Source organism: Camelus bactrianus, chromosome 17, assembly GCF_048773025.1.
Source record: "Camelus bactrianus isolate YW-2024 breed Bactrian camel chromosome 17, ASM4877302v1, whole genome shotgun sequence".
NCBI classification, from domain to species: Eukaryota; Metazoa; Chordata; class Mammalia; order Artiodactyla; family Camelidae; genus Camelus; species Camelus bactrianus.
In genome coordinates, this window is record NC_133555.1 from 24,234,083 (window position 1) to 24,248,943 (window position 14,861).

At 43.3% G+C, this 14,861-nt stretch overlaps 1 protein-coding gene across 5 annotated transcripts in view; it reads right to left on the bottom strand.

Annotated features, from left to right (window-relative positions):
- PTPRG (protein tyrosine phosphatase receptor type G) overlaps positions 1 to 14,861 on the bottom strand; it is a 673,139-nt gene that overhangs the window by 123,994 nt on the left and 534,284 nt on the right. For all 5 annotated transcript variants that reach the window (XM_074344575.1, XM_074344574.1, XM_074344576.1 and 2 more), the window contains one exon: positions 11,106 to 11,298. In XM_074344575.1, coding sequence (XP_074200676.1) covers positions 11,106 to 11,298 — 193 coding nt within the window. The remainder of the gene's footprint in view (positions 1 to 11,105; positions 11,299 to 14,861) is intronic.

Genomic DNA, 14,861 nt, shown 5'->3' on the forward strand with positions numbered 1-14,861 from the left:
AACGTGACGCCCGCTGGCTGCACGTAGAAAGAGTGAGAAAGATGATTCCAGAGGATGCAATGGGGGCTCCCACTTCTGTGCTTTTGCCGACAGTTTCAGAGGTTGTGGAAGGCGAGACCATCGCTTAGGCTGTGAGAAGGCCAAGGATTTGGTCCAAGATCCTTGTACCTAAAGAAAAACAATCTCAACTAACCTGGGTTTGTTTGCGGAATAAACAGTGGCATGAATGGGGAAGACTTACGGTCTGTCTCCCAACTACCTTCCTCCCGTGACTCCAAGGAGATGCAGCAAACACCTCGGAGCCTCCTGCTTCACGTGCTGTGAGCGCTAGTTAGCCAGAGAAAGGGGAGGCACGTCGCTCTGGGGAGAAGGATGCTGTTGGTCTTTATTAATTTCCAGATTGCTCTTCAGGAGACGACGGTGCTTGCACAAATAAACCCAATGTCAAGGAAGATTCCTCCAGAGGGCAAAGAAAAGCTGAAGCCGGAGGAGGATGGCTAAGTCGGCCCTAAGATCAAAATCTGCCTCCCCGCCTGGAGACAGAGGATTAAGTAATTAGGTGATATTTATAAAGTGTGAAAACGGTAGACGGCCCCGGGCATCTGTAATCAAGATCAGCTCAACAGCTCCTACGCCATAAAGCGGCTCTGCCTGGGAGCGTCCTGACACCCGCACCTGGCACTTCCAGCATCTCCTTTCTCTGCTTTTTGGTGTGGTGGAGTGGCTTATGGTCAAAGTGCAAGAAGGCTTCCCAAATCCTAGGAGCCTCTCGGATTTCAGATGCTGGGAGTGGTATGGAGTCTTACTTCCAATGCCTGGCCACACTCCTCCTGTCAGAGCACCGAGCTTGGACTGGATCATAAATGTGTCAACTGTGCCAGCTCTTGTGGCAAGAATCCTTTTTCACTCCCGGTCACCTGACACGTGTGGGTCGTCATCATCCATCCATCCATCCATCCAGCCTAATAATCACTGAGTAGCCAACAGTGAGCACTGCACGCTCTCTCAAATAAAGAAGGAAAAAAAAAATTCTAGTTTTACCACTGAGATGGAGCTTATCTGGTAGTGGGAGAGCTAGATATTAGGGGAAAAAATACATAAATGCATGTAAAATTTCAACGTTGGTAAGTGCTCCAAAAGAAAGGTGCCGATGCCCTGACACAGTGGCTGGGGCATGGTAGTCCCGAAACTTCAAGGGTTTGAGTTGAGCCTAGATGGCTGACAAGGACTCCACTGTGTACAGAGCTGGGGCCAGCGCCTTCCAGGTAGCAGCCTGCCGGGACTGCAGTACAGGATGCTAAGAAAAGTGAAGTGCAAGGTGGGGCTGGGGACGGGACAGGACATGTGGACCAGACAAAGGACAGTGGGATTCACTGGAAAGGGTTTAACTCTTTTGGACAACCTGGCTCTGCACTCCTGCCGGGAAGGGAGCGTGGTCCCCTTATTCTGAAATGTGTTCTCCAGTGATCATGTCACATGTAACAGGTTGTCCTGAACATACAAAGATGCCACTGCTGACTTACAGACAAGGAAGCAGAATTATCTGCAGAGTCCTTTCCATGTCCCGGGCTCTGCACTATCTACTCCCTACATTGTCTCATTTAAAAGATCACAAGCCAAGGAGGGGCATGTGATTCATTCATTCATTCATTCATGACTGCATATCCATTGTGTTTTAGGTACTGTGTTAGGTCCTGTTGACTCAAGGATGCACAAGATCCTCCGTCCAGGGGGCCCCACCTTCCAGATCAAGTGGGTGCCCTGACCCTCCCAGGGACCAACTCTGTGATCATGGCTTCAGTAACCTCTGCCCTGAGGACCCAAGTTAACCCCCCAAAAGCAAGCCAAGGAGATAAAGACGGAGCCCCACGAGTCCTTAAGGAAGATACACTTAATCTTTAGGAAGAGCACCTGACTGCCTTAAGGACGTTTAATCTTAAAACTCCTTCATTCAGAGACAGAGTAATAAACTACGCTGCTCCAGCCACCTGATGACATCTAAAACAGAGATGGCCCCTTGTGGATTCACAGGGAAGCTGGAGCCCTTTGGCAAATGGAAAGAACGCTATGTCTGGAAAGACGGGGATCTCGGTTCACATCTCCGCTCTACATCACTTCCCAGCTGGGACTCTGGAGGACCACCTCCTCTCTCTGAATCTCAGACCCCTCATCTTAAAGAGAAACAATAATACAGCATTTCTTTCTTGGCTCACTCCTACCCATTCTCCATCCAAGCTGTTCCTAAATCTCAGAGGCTCTATTCCCAAGTCCATCGCTAAAGGATCACTTCTACCTCCACCAGGATCCCCCTCAACCAACCACTGTCATCCTGTCGGGAATACTTCCATCAGCCTCCTGCCGGCTTTGCTGATCCCACCCCACGTCCTATGCAAACATTCTTCACAGAACAATCAGTGCTGGGTTTCAAAACCTGTTCAGATCTTGCCAGAGCCCTCCTTACAGCCTTCCAAAGGCTTCCCACTGTCATAAGAATGGGGTCTTAACTCCTTACCAAGAAACATTTTTTTGAGACTTCCACCCTTGCTAGTTCCCATGCCCCAGGACCTTTGCAAATGACCTTTCTGTCTCAGAACTTTGCACGGTTGGCTCCCTATCTAGACCAGGGAATACCCAATCCAGGGAAGCTCTCTTCCCCACTGCCTCACCACACTCTACCACCCTATGTGATCTGTGCAACAACAGTGCAGCTCTGTCGCCGGTTGACTTGTGTGTTTGTTTCTTCCCACTCAAACTTAAGACACTATTCTCTTTATGCATCTGTATTTCTAATGCCTAAAACTTGTTCATAGTAGGTGCTCAGCAAATATTTGATAAATGGAAAGTGAATCCTTCCAGGGGTTGTTTGGAGGACTAAATAAAACACAGATGAACCGAGAAGGCTAGCATAGCACCTGGAGCACGAAAACCCCTAGGCAGCCTTTTTAATCATAGGTGCGCCGGGCACGGCGCCTCAATGTGGCTAAGAGGCCTGACACAAGAAAACACACTCACTGGCTACAGAACATGAACCCAAAGCAGCTAACGGTGCAATAAATGTCTACGAAATATCAACTTTACGTCAACCCATCAAAGGCAACTTACCACACTCTATATATCTACACAAAATTGTAATAATCGTGGGAGATCTGAGCACGTAAAACGGGCAGAACATGGCATGACCTTCAAAAGCATGAGAACCCAGGATGCTGGAGAGTCTTACAAAACAGTCCTACTTACTGTCTTCTTCCCTAATCACTTCCCAGGCTAAAAAGTAGGAGCTAGTAATAGTTCTTTTTAAAAGAAGGGAGTGTTAAACACTCCACAGGGGCTGCATTAAAGAATACGTTTTCCTTAGCGCCTTCCGGTGTTGAAAGTTTCTAGAGGTACTGAGGTAACGTTTTGGAAGAACTTCTGGGAGGGCAGCTGCCTACAAAGGAATTAAGTGCTCATATCAGAGTTTCTTTTGTTAAGATCAAGTAATTCAAGCTCAATAATTTGGTGAGTAGAAATGATTAAACTGAAAACAGAACATTAATATTTTCTCCCAAAATAGCAAAAAAAAAAAAAAAAAAAAAAAAAAAACCACCGCATGATTTCAATGTCAGATGCTTCGTAAAAACTATTACGGATTTACTTCTTTGCTGGCTAATTTGGGTGGAAAACTTGACGCTCTTTCTCAGTGTGTTCTGATTTGAAACAGGCCAGTTACTCAGGCACTCTCCCACACTGGCACGTGGCCTTACAAAGTGCTTTTCACCAACACAGGAAGCCGTCTTTAGCACTGACAATGCAGTCAACAAAGAGATCCCTCCATCAGCAAAAGGAAAAAAGTACTGTCCAAAAACCACGGCGCTGGCTTAGCAGACTGGAGGGGTACGCAGGCAGCCCAGTGTCCTCTTCGTTTCCTCTGCTTTTATTACGTTATACAGTGTCACTTTAATTAAGCCATCAAATCAAATTATCAGATCAAGTGGTTTTGATTCCACTGTGGTTTGAACAGGTTTCGTTAAATTAATAAGCCATATGTTTCACGTTGTTGGAAGGAAAGTTATTTTTCTCTGTTTGCTGTTCCAAAAGTCTTCACAATAGACCGTATTCAGCACTTAATCACCGAAATGCTCTTCCATGTGCCCGGGATGTGTTGCAGAGTAACTAAAATGACAGCCCATTAAATCCTCACGTCTGTCCAAGTTATTTACCGACTAAGGGCAGAGTAGTGAATTGGATGTCCCTTGAACAATCCACCGAGCCTAAATATTTTTTCCATTTACTGGAATCTAAAGCTTTGTATTTTTTACGGATGACATCCGTTCTAAGTCTGTCTTCGGCAACAATACAATATTAAGATGACTTTTCCTCCCTTTCTTTTGGTGTCGTACACTGCCAGGTGTTTCATGCTTGGGACTGAAAGGCCAAATTCTGTTTCCTCTCTTCCAGTGTGTCCAGTCATCCTGACAGAAGGGCAGGCACCCGCCACAGTGCTGCAGGGAACCATCAGGCCAGGGGCTGAGGGAGGTGGGCTCTGCTGCACTTCTGCTGTGGGACAGCAGCAGACCTTAAGGTGGACGGGTAAGTGAACGGTCTCCAAGTTAACAAGCCTCTAATTGGTCCTGGGATCCTGTAGTGTCATGGAAAAGCAGAGCCAACCAAGGGACACTTTCAAAGTCACGGCCACTGCCAACTTTAAGACAGAAAATGCCTTAAAACAAGCGTAAGATTGGGTTTCTCCAACTTTTTTTTGAGCCATCCCCTAGAGCAGGGGTCAGGGAACTGTGGTTCCCAGGCTAAATCTGGACTACCACCTATTTTTACAAATAAAGATTTACTGGAAGACACTTTCTGCACCCATTCATTATATACTGTCTGTGGTTGCCTTCAGGCTACAGCAGCGGGTCTGAGTAGCAGCAACACGAGACCATATGGGTGAACACCTGGTCCTTAACCAAGAAAGTTTACTGATTCCTGCCCTATGGAATTAATTTATTTTTCTTTCTTCTGGGACAATAGCCCAACACATGCATAGCTCCAGGCTTGCCATCATAGCTTTTTTAGGCACTGAGAGCTTCCACTAATGATTGGACAGAGGATGCCCATCAGATAGGGGTCATTCTTTTTGAATTACCTGAAGATTATAGAATCCCATCCTCCTTTTTTAAAGATCTTTACTTATTTATTTTTTTTGCAGAAGACTGGAGAAGAGGAAGGGTCTCTTCCTTTGTCTTGGCTTTTTTCTCTGAGGTCAATAACCTAAGCTCTCCAGGTTGCCTGATGATCCACAGCATCTGTGGCTGGCTTGTGGCCTAGGGTGCCACGGAATGACCTGAGTTTTCTGGAGGAATACAAGGAGGAGCATTTGCTCTTGTGGACCATGGTTCTATGAAGTTGAAAACTAAGAGGAACATCATTTAAAAATAAATAGGAAAGAAGAGGTAAAATTGTCACTATATATAGATGACATGAAACTATACAGAGAAAACCCTAAAGACTCCACACAAAAACTACTAGAGCTGATAAATGAATTCAGCAAGGTAGCAAGATACAAGATTCACATATGGAAATCTGTTGCATTTCTTTACACTAAAAATGAAATATCCGAAAAGGAAAGTAAAAAAAAAAAAATCCCTTTTAAAACTGCATCAAAAAAACAAAACAAAACAAAAACAAAAACTTAGGAATAAACTGGCCAAGGAGGTGAGAGACTTACACACACAGAACTATAAAACACTGATAAAGGAAACTGAAGATGATCCAAAGAAATGGACAGATACCCCATGCTGTTGGATTGGAAGAATATTGTTAAAATGGCCATACTACCCAAAGCAATCTACAGATTTAATGCGATCCCTATCAAACTACCCAGGACATTTTCCACAGAACTAGAACAAATAATTCTAAACTTTAAATGGAAACACAAAAGACCCAGAATTGCCAAAGCAATATAGAAGAGAATGACGCTGGAGGCATAACGCTCCCTGACCTCAGACAATATTACAAAGTTACAGTAATCAAAACAGCATGGCATTGGCACAAAAGCAGACATATGGATCAATGGAACAGAATAGAGAGTCCAGAAATAAACCCACACACCTACAGTCAATTCATCTTCAACACAGGAGGCAGCTGGGAAAGCAGGACAGTTGCATGCAAATCAGTGAAGTTAGAACACTCCCTCAAACCATACACAAAAATAAACTCAAAATGGCTTAAAAATTAAGCACAATACAGGGCACCACAAATCTCCTAGAAGACAACATAGGCAAGACATTCTCTGACATAAATTGTAGCAATGTTCTCCCAGGTCAGTCTAACAAGGCAACAGAAATAAAAGCAAAAACAAACAAATGGGAACTAATGAAACTTAAAGGCTTTTGTACAGCAAAGGAAACCATAAGCAAAACAAAGCAACAAACTACAGAATGGGAGAAAATATCTCCAAATGATGAGACTGACAAGGGTTTAACTTCCAGAATATACAAACAGCTCATACAACTTAATAGCAAAAAGACCCCGAAACAATCCAATCAAAAAATGGGCAGAAGACCTAAACAGACATTTCTCCATTGAAGACATACAAACAGCCAAGAGGCACATGAAAAGATGCTCAGTATCACTAACTTTCAGAGAAATGCAAATCAAAACTGTAAAGAGGTTATCACTTCACACCTGCCAGAATAGCCATCACTAAAATGCTCATAAACAATAAATGCAGGAGAGGGTGTAGGGAAAAGGAAACCCTCTAACACCATTGGTGGGAATGTAGTTTGATGCAGCCATTATGGAAAATAGTATGGAGAGTCCTCAAAATACTAAATATGACTTACTGTATGATCCAGCAATCCCATTTCTGGGCATATATCCAGAGGAAACTCTAATTTGAAAAGATTCCTGCATCCCAATGTTCACAGCAGCACTATATACAATAGCCAAGACACAGAAGCAACCCAAATGTCCATCTACAGATGACTGGATAAAGAAGCTGTATGATATATACATAATGGAATACTACTCAGCCATAAAAAAGAATGAAATAATGTCATTTAGGGCAATATGGATGAACCTAGAGATTGTCACACTAAGTGAAGTCACACAGAGAAAGACAAATATATGGTATCACTTACATGTGGAATCTTAAAAAAGGATTCAAGTGAACTTACTCACAAAACAGAGATAGACTCACAGACACAGAAAACAAAGTTATGGTTACCAGGGGGGAAAGTTGTGGAGAGGGATAAATGAGGAGTCTGGAATTTGCAGATACAAACTACTATATATAAAATAAACAATAAGGTCCTACTGTTTAGCACAGGGAACTATATTCAATATATTTTAATAACCTATAATGCAAAGAATATGAAAAGGAATATATATGTATAACTGAATCACCGTGCTGTGCACCAGAAACTAACACAACATTGTAAATCAACTATACTTCAATTAAAAACAAAAAACAAAAAATAAATATGGACATCATTAGTCATTAGGAAAGTGCAAATCAAAGCTACAAAGAGATACCATCTCACATCCACTAGGATGGCTAAAATAAAAAAGATGTGAAACAAGTGTTGGTGAGGATGTGGGTACATCAGAACCCTCCTACATGGTGACGGGAATGCAGACTGGTATAGCTGCCTTGGGAAACCAGTTTGGCAGCTCTTCAAAAACACAAACATAGAGTTACCACATAACTCATCAATTCTACTCCTAGGTTTATAGCCAAGAGAAATGAAAGCATAAGTCCACATGAAAATGTGAACACAAATGATCACAGAAGAATTATTCATAACAGCCCCAAAGTGGGATCTATCAATTGACACATAGATAAACAAAATGTGGAATATCCATACGGTGAAATAGTATCTGGCCATAAAATGAAATGAAACTCTGATACAAGCTTAAATAAGGATGAACCTTGAAAATATGATGCTAAGTGAAAGAACCCAGAGACAAAAAGCCATATATTGTATGATTCCATTTATAAGGAATGTCCAGAATAGGTTTATCCATAGAGACAGAAAGTACGTTAGTGGTTGCCTAGGGCTGGGGAGGAAGGAGAGGCAGGAGAAAAAGGAGTGACTGCTAATGGGTATGGAATTTCTTTTTGGGGGGGTGATAAAAAGTGTTCTGAAGCAGCTAGTAGTGATGACTGCACAACTTTGTGAATATACTACAAACCACTGAAGCATACACTTTGAAAGAATGAACTTTACGGTATGTGAATTAAATCTCAATAAAGCTGTTTTTAAGACAAATAACCATACTACTGAGTGATAAAAATAAATGAGCTAGTGATACATGCTACACAATGTGGATAAAGCTTAAAATCCTCATGTCAAGTAAAAGACAAAAGCAGGTCAGAATTTGCCTGGAGTTGAGGATGGGAGAAAGAACTGACTGCAAATGGGCCCCTAAGAACTTTCAGTGATGAAAACGTTCTCAGGCTGGAGTGTGATGGTGGCTGCACATTCATAAAGTTATTAAAACTTACTGAATTATACATTCACAACCGCTGGATGTTATGGTATATAAATTATGCCTGAAAAACGCTATTAAAAATAGGAAACTTTCGTACACTGCTGGCTGAAGTGTAATGGGGTACACGGAATCATTGGGAAACGGCTCGGCAGTATCTAACCCAGTCTGAACACGTACGTGTCCTCTGGCCGCAGTCATTTTACTCCTGGGTGCATACCCAACGGAGATGTGTCCGTGTGCTCACGGAGAGGCATGTTCAAGAATTTTCGTGATTATCAAAACATGAAAATAATCCATGTACTCATGTATACTGAAATGGATAAATACGTTCAGGTACAGTCTTACCATGAAATTCAGCAGTAAGAAACCACATGCAATAGCACAGATGACTCTCACAACCAGTGGGAAGCAAAAGATGCAAGACAAAAAAGAGGACACACTAGGGGGGCGGCGGTGGTGGTAGCATATAGCTCAGTGGTTGAGTACATGCCCAGCATGCACGAGGTCCTGGGTTCAATCCCCAGTACCTCCATTTAATAAAACAATAATAAAAATAAAGCATATATGTTGGATGATTCCATTTATATGAAATTGACCAGAAAGCGAGGCTAATTCGTGGTCATGGTTACCCTTGGGAACGGAGAGTGACTAGGAAGGGGGAGAAGGAGGGGCTTCTGGGAAGCGGATGATGTCAGTTTCTTGATCTGGGTGTTTGTTACTCAAGAATATTCACTTTGTGAAGATTTATCAAGTTGTGTGCATACTGTGTGCGCACTCTTCTGTATGGCACACTCCAATAACACGTTTAAAAAGGAGAGAGGGCATCTGCATCTCTCTCTGCCTCTAGAAAGATCACAAAACGTTTTCATATTCACACGTCTTAAGAGTCAGCAACGGACACTAAGATAATTGTAACCTTGTAAAATGGAGAACTGACGCCCTGTATTTAAGGACTGGGTCCACAGATCCGCTCAAATTCACAGAAAGCCTCTGTTCAGCGGAAGATCCCACCCACTCTGACAATTTAATGCAATGTAACCCATCATCCTTTCCAACTTCCCTGGGTAAGAAGGGCTGTGTATACTATTTGCATGGCTGATGGATCATACGCTCAGGTCATTTATTAGGAAAGAACTTTGTAACAGTCATAACCTCAGCAATTCTGAGCTACCAGATCTTACACTCACTCATGACATAAATTCCTCATTCCCTTTATAGTTCTTTATAGTCACCTGTCACAGAACAGTCAACCCTCAGAGCCCTCCTCTCCCCAGGCAAGATCTCTCGGGAGAAAGCTTGAGAGTTGGGTTGTTTTCTTCATTTTTAACTTGGACTTAAAAAAAAAATGGTCCAAGTGAGGTTTTCTACACCAGCTCAACCCAAGATGTTTTACAGGTTCGCGTGTTTCTTAACCCTCCCGTTGTTGCTAGCCAATAAACGATGCCCTTGACAAAGTGTCAGCCCCCAGTTACCTGAATCTCAAGTATTTCTTAACGGAACCTGGCCAGACTAGCTGCTTCTCACCATCCTCAGACAAAAATCACATGGACAGGAAGGAAATGATCACATTCTTAAAACTCCCCTTCCTTTTCTTTCAGCTCCTTTTCAGAGGTATGAGCCTGGAAAGTGGGCTCATCTTCTCGTCAAAGGGCACGTCAGTGCAGTTATTTGTGGAATATAATCTCATCCCCCGACCCCATTCCTATAAAGGTCACACGCCAGTCCTTTGGTTAGAGGTGGGGGCTCTCCTGAAACACAGCCTCCTCATGTAACGTACCATACTGAAAATACCACAGTTGGCTTCCAGTGTCCATAAATGACAAGCGCTTCCCAAATTCCCCGAGCTCACAATTTCAAAGGCGAGCACTGGCCTGGGAAAGCTCCATCTCTTCACACCCAAAGGAAATTCCCTCTTATTCCTTTCTCCCTTCTAAATACTAAGACTTTGATGAGCCTTATTCCTCTAAGTGTGTCCTGAGCTCCAAGACACGATTATGATAAATCACAGAGCTTGAAGTTTGAGTTGTGAGGGTAGAATCCATCTTCCCAGTTTCCTGGGAGAAAAATCCACGGCCATTTCACATGAGAAAGTAGAAATGGAAAAGATGAAGACATCTGAAAACTGATGTTTGTGGGATATGGGAACTGAACTGTTAGATGAGAGTTTTAAAAGGCCACCTGATGTCTAGTGGGGGCGTCCGAGACCCGGAGAGGGGTTCTTGGCCTGGTATGGATGTTAGTAAGACAGCTGCAGATTGGGGCAGGGGAGCAAGTCTGAGGTCCTACTGTTTGAGCTCAGAGACAAACACCAGATCGCAGCAGGCAAACAGTTAACAAGTAAGACACCAGAAAGCTTTCTTTAGACACCAACTAGTCGGTGTTGATGCCACAAGGTTAAATGACAGAGAGACTGATCTCTTACTAGTCAAAAGTGCAACTCGGAACCTATCTATTTAACTCAAGTTATTCCCACAACTGCTTCTATTTATCATCCAGACCAGTCTCTTTCAGCAGAGAAACAGATGCTTTTAATGCCAAGTTCCAATTCTTGGCTGGTTTTGAACTCCTTTTAATTTAAAGTAATTTATGCTAAGGAATCTTCCTCTGGGCAAGGGCACTTAATCCAAATGTACCTTTAGAGGCTTCTGTCCCCAGTGGGTTGTCTAAGAAGTCTGTCACGTCGTGGTTCCAGGCGTCGCGGACGGCAGACTTGGACACCACTCTGTCGTTCAGTTCCTGCTGCGGCCGAAAGTTATTTCTCAGATACTCCACTGATTTGACATGGTCTTGCTGCTCCGTGGTGAAGATGGAGTAAAAAGCCTCGAGCTGGACAGAGAACCAGAGAAGGGAGAAAAAAAGAACACTGGTTAGGAAGCTAAGTGGTCCAAAGCCAGAAGGGGTGACAAGAACACAACATGAGAGGAAGTGTCCGATGCCAAGTGGGACAGTCCCAGCAGGACACAGGCTGCCTGCTGGGATCCTTGCCAAGGGGCTTATCTGGCTGTGGTTTCTGTATTGCCAACTAACCAGGAAAACACTTCCTTTGAGGGTGGACACAGCTCTTGCGATTTGTGTCTCATAAAGAGATCCCAGTCTTTCTGCAGGGCCTCCCACTGCCAAGAGCTCCAATACCACAGGAAGAAGCCCAGAGTTATGGTGAAACTGGTAGGTTCTAGAGCCAGATCGCTTGGGTGGGAACTTCGGATCCACGGCTCAACTGCTCTGTGACCCCGAGAAAGTTGCTTAACTTCTCTGAGCCTCAATTCTTCCTCAATAAAATGGTGAGAATTATAGCAGCATCGACCCCACAGGGTTCGGGTCAGCATTCAATGAGATAATCATTGTACAGTGCTTCAAACAATTCCTGGAACATAAGTATTTGCAATTTAATTCTTACTAAGCACCTTCTTACATACTAGAGATCCAGTACAGCACTTGCTAAATCACAAAGTTGCTAAATCCACGGTGCGCAGGTTAAACTGCCCAAGTTCAACATTAACCAGACGAGCAGTCACAGTCAACTTATTCAAGCTTTCTGCAACTCAAGTTTCTTCCTCTGTAAAACAGATACGGTACTAGTGCCACCTGTCTTAAGGCTGTTGAAAAGATGAAAATCCATGTAAATTGTTTAGCGGCCAGTAAGCCCTTAGTAAAGATCAATTGCTCTCATCATCATTAATATTATTAGTAAACTTTTTCCACAAGACTGCTGTCCAAATTTTCATGGAAACGTGAAGAAAAAAATTCGGGACTCCAGGATCGTATTTCTCCTGTCAAAAAAGATTCTTTGTGGCTTTCAACATTCTGCTTATTTAAAAAAACAAACAAACAAAAAGGTCATTCTGTTATATAAGAGGAACAGAGCAGAGACCGAGGGACAGAGACTCGTTTTCAATGGAGCACAAAGTTATTCTTGTCACCAAAGAAATGGAGCGTAACGTAAAATGCCCAGCCACCAAAAATACCAACTCCCTGAGCTGGGGGAAGAAAATTAAATAAAGAAGAGAGAAACTGAATGAACTCCTTCTGGTCCATCTGGCTCCTTGAATGTTAAATCAGAATGTTTTCTGTAGGAGCGACTGACGAGGTGGAGTGGTCCTAGAAAAACGCTTCCCAAGCAGGCACTGAGCGGCTGCCCTCAACTTCTGGGACCAGGACGGGGCTAACACCAATGTATAAGACAAACCAGAGAATTACACTGTGGGTTTCCAGAGGGGCATTTTGAAGCCTGGACTAAAACCAGTGTTTCCCAAACAGCCTCAGAGAGTGACACAGAAAATGGTCTGCTTCTGGCGCCAAATTCCTTGTTTATGTATAACGACGGGAGAAAGGCAATAAGGAAACTGGGCTGCTGACTCCGTCCAAATGGGAGCCACTCGGATGGAAAGAATTAAAGGTGCCGAAAAGAAAAATCATCTCATCCTAGCAAGGTGTACTCTCCGCATGGGACTACTGAAATCAGAACTGAAGGCATCCGAAAATGAGAGAAGCTCTCATGATGTTCTCAGAGAAAATAACTTCCTAAAGTTACGTGAAAGGAATTAACCAAGACCCTCTGGAGATCGTCTAGGGAAAGACCAAGCCAAATGATTAAAGGGACGGAGGGAAAATGCTGTGTGGAAAGGTTAAAGGAAGTGGAACTGTTTCGCCTGAAGAAAAGGCGAGTAAGGAGTAATTTGATTAAAGGCCTTGTTACGTGGAAGATGCTGACCAGCTCTTCTCCACGTCCAGAGAAGGCCAAATAAGAGGAAATTGGTTTAAATTAAAGCCTTAGAGACGTGAGTTGAATAGAGGAATTCCTTAACTTTCACAGTGATTTTTTTTTTTTTTTTAAGAAAAATGAATGGGGCTGCCATCCATAGCAAGTTAGACCGGAAATTTTCTGGAAGAGACAGCCATCTGTCCTGAAACACTTTAATCTCTGAGATGCCAGGAAAGGATGGCCTGGAAGACACTCCGCCAGGCGACTTGAAGGCTTGTTTATTCTCTCCGAAACTTGCTTCGTTCACAGCTAGCATTTAGTTCTCCTAAAAAAGTTTATTTCTGATGCCTCAGGAAAGAATTAGTCATATAACTGTAAAAAGAGGCAGGTTCTGAATTTAACACAAAAATGCTTTTGCTTTAATTGCTCTTACAGCTTAATGATGTGCTATGGCTTAAAAGCACGGCCACCTCCCTGTCATTAACTCAACTTGCCCAAAGATTTCTCAAAGGGAGGATGTGACGGCTCTGAGCGTGAACTGATGACCTGGCGATGTCATACTGTCATCTGCAGCACAGCTTCCTTTGACAGGAGCGTAAAAGAAGAGGAAAACGGAGGACAAGCTTAGCAGACTCATCAAATGTCCCTCAGTAGGCTGGCGGCATTTTTACTAAAACACCGTCATTTCTCTAAGTTGAATGAAAACTGCCAGTGGCCTCTCTTGTTGGTAACTGGGATGCCTGGCTCTTGAGTGGAAATCTCCAGGATCCCTGGGCTGGCAACGGGAGTCTATGCTTCTCATTGGGGCAGGTGATCAGCGATCATCTGGGCCAGAAATCTACCGATACTCATGACATAGCTGCTTCAGGGTCTGTCGTGGTCCTTACCCCTGCCTTGCAACCCACGCTAGCTAATGGTGACCCTGAGCACCATCTGGACCTCCATTCTGTTGGATTCTGAGGGATGCTATTTAGAAGGAGAAGATGCCTCCCAGAGCCGTGCAGCATGGCTGCCCCGTGCAACACCGGGGCCACCAAACAGACTCCAGAGTTGTGTCTCTCCGGCCTCTGACTGTCCACGTGTTTGGTGCTCAATCTGTCCGCCTCCTCTAGATTTAGTTAACAGCCACACAGTCAGTGACCCTTCTAAGATGTACATCGGATCATGCCACGCACCTCTGTCCAATCAATGCTTTTCAACAGCCTCCCATTCTCACCATGGAGCCTTAAGGATCTGGCCTGAGCCTTATTCTCCAAATGCAAAACACTTACTCTCAAAACTAACACAATACTGCAGATCACCTACGTGTCAATAAAAAACGTATGTTAGAAACAAAACAAAAAAAGCTTACTCTCACTAACTTGGTTAAAAACCCTGTTTTAAAACCCCATTTGCTAAACATGTGGCCTCAGCCAAAGCATTTACTATTTCTGAGCTTCAGTTTTCTTACGTGTATAATCATTAACCATCTCATGTGCTTTTTGTTGCTATTAAATGAATTACTATAATATAAAGTGTTTGGAATAACTCCTGATACACGAGAGGTGCTCAATAAATTTTACTGTCATTATTATTATTATTTTTTTAATTTTATGAGGAATGTGGTAATTACATTGCACGCCAGGCTTACAAATGTCAGATGCTCTACTGCTCCTCCTGCCTTTTCTTCCTTAAAATTTATATACGT